The sequence below is a fragment of the Penaeus monodon genome, chromosome 31, assembly GCF_015228065.2.
Source record: "Penaeus monodon isolate SGIC_2016 chromosome 31, NSTDA_Pmon_1, whole genome shotgun sequence".
Classification (NCBI taxonomy): domain Eukaryota; kingdom Metazoa; phylum Arthropoda; class Malacostraca; order Decapoda; family Penaeidae; genus Penaeus; species Penaeus monodon.
In genome coordinates, this window is record NC_051416.1 from 3,133,509 (window position 1) to 3,134,323 (window position 815).

An 815-nucleotide genomic window follows, 5' to 3' on the forward strand; every position below is an offset into this window, starting at 1 on the left:
CCTTGCGCAAGTACTCGTCTGCAATATACATGATCTTCTGCGGGGCTCCTGCACACTTGATAGGAGTGGCTGGGAATGTGAAGATGGCATTGCCTTGCTTGAAGTTCTTAAGACTCTCGAAAGTCTTGTTCACGTAAAGTGGTGAGTAGTTTGAGCCCACGCCAGGTGTCTCGAAGGCCTCTGGCAGACCCTTGATCTGTATGACAAAAGGAAAAAGAGGAATTATGGTATACATTCTCTAATACAAGAAGTGCAAGTTGGGCAAAATTATAACATGGGCATGTGATGTACTATCTTATTTATCTATATCTAGTATAATCCACTGATATCATAAGTATAGGCAATAATAGAAGCTGTTGGATTCATGTGCTCTGATATAAAACTCTTTGCAAGAAAATCTCTGGTCACTTTAGCTACAAACAGCAACTTGTCCGGGGCTCCTTTTGGCTGGCAGGTACTGGGTGAATATTAGTTATCATTTGTCTAAAAATCCTATTACTTACCTTGCTGTAATTCAGCTGCAAGCCAAGAGCAACCACAAGGTATTGGTAATTTATTTCTTGTCCATCGTCAGTCATCACTTTGTTGTTAGCTGGATCGAAGCCAACAACATGCTGCTTTATCCAATCCGCTTTTTTAGGGAGAACCTGTTGGTTGCATGTAACTTGTATTACTATTTTGGTATCAACACAACAGAAATTTGGCAATGCAGAATAGAATGAAAAAATCAGCATTCAGACCTATGAGCAACTTGCTCCTCATAACTTTGTTCAATCTATTATCATTTTAATGTCTGTTTTCAAAATGGCAATAAT

At 39.3% G+C, this 815-nt stretch overlaps 1 protein-coding gene across 3 annotated transcripts in view; it reads right to left on the bottom strand.

Moving 5' to 3' along the window:
• Positions 1–815, bottom strand: part of LOC119592992 (sulfide:quinone oxidoreductase, mitochondrial-like) — an 8,583-nt gene that overhangs the window by 3,480 nt on the left and 4,288 nt on the right. For all 3 annotated transcript variants that reach the window (XM_037941879.1, XM_037941880.1, XM_037941877.1), the window contains exons 5-6: positions 504–647; positions 4–196 (exon numbers count right to left, since the gene is read on the bottom strand). In XM_037941879.1, the coding sequence (XP_037797807.1) occupies positions 4–196; positions 504–647 (337 nt within the window). The remainder of the gene's footprint in view (positions 1–3; positions 197–503; positions 648–815) is intronic.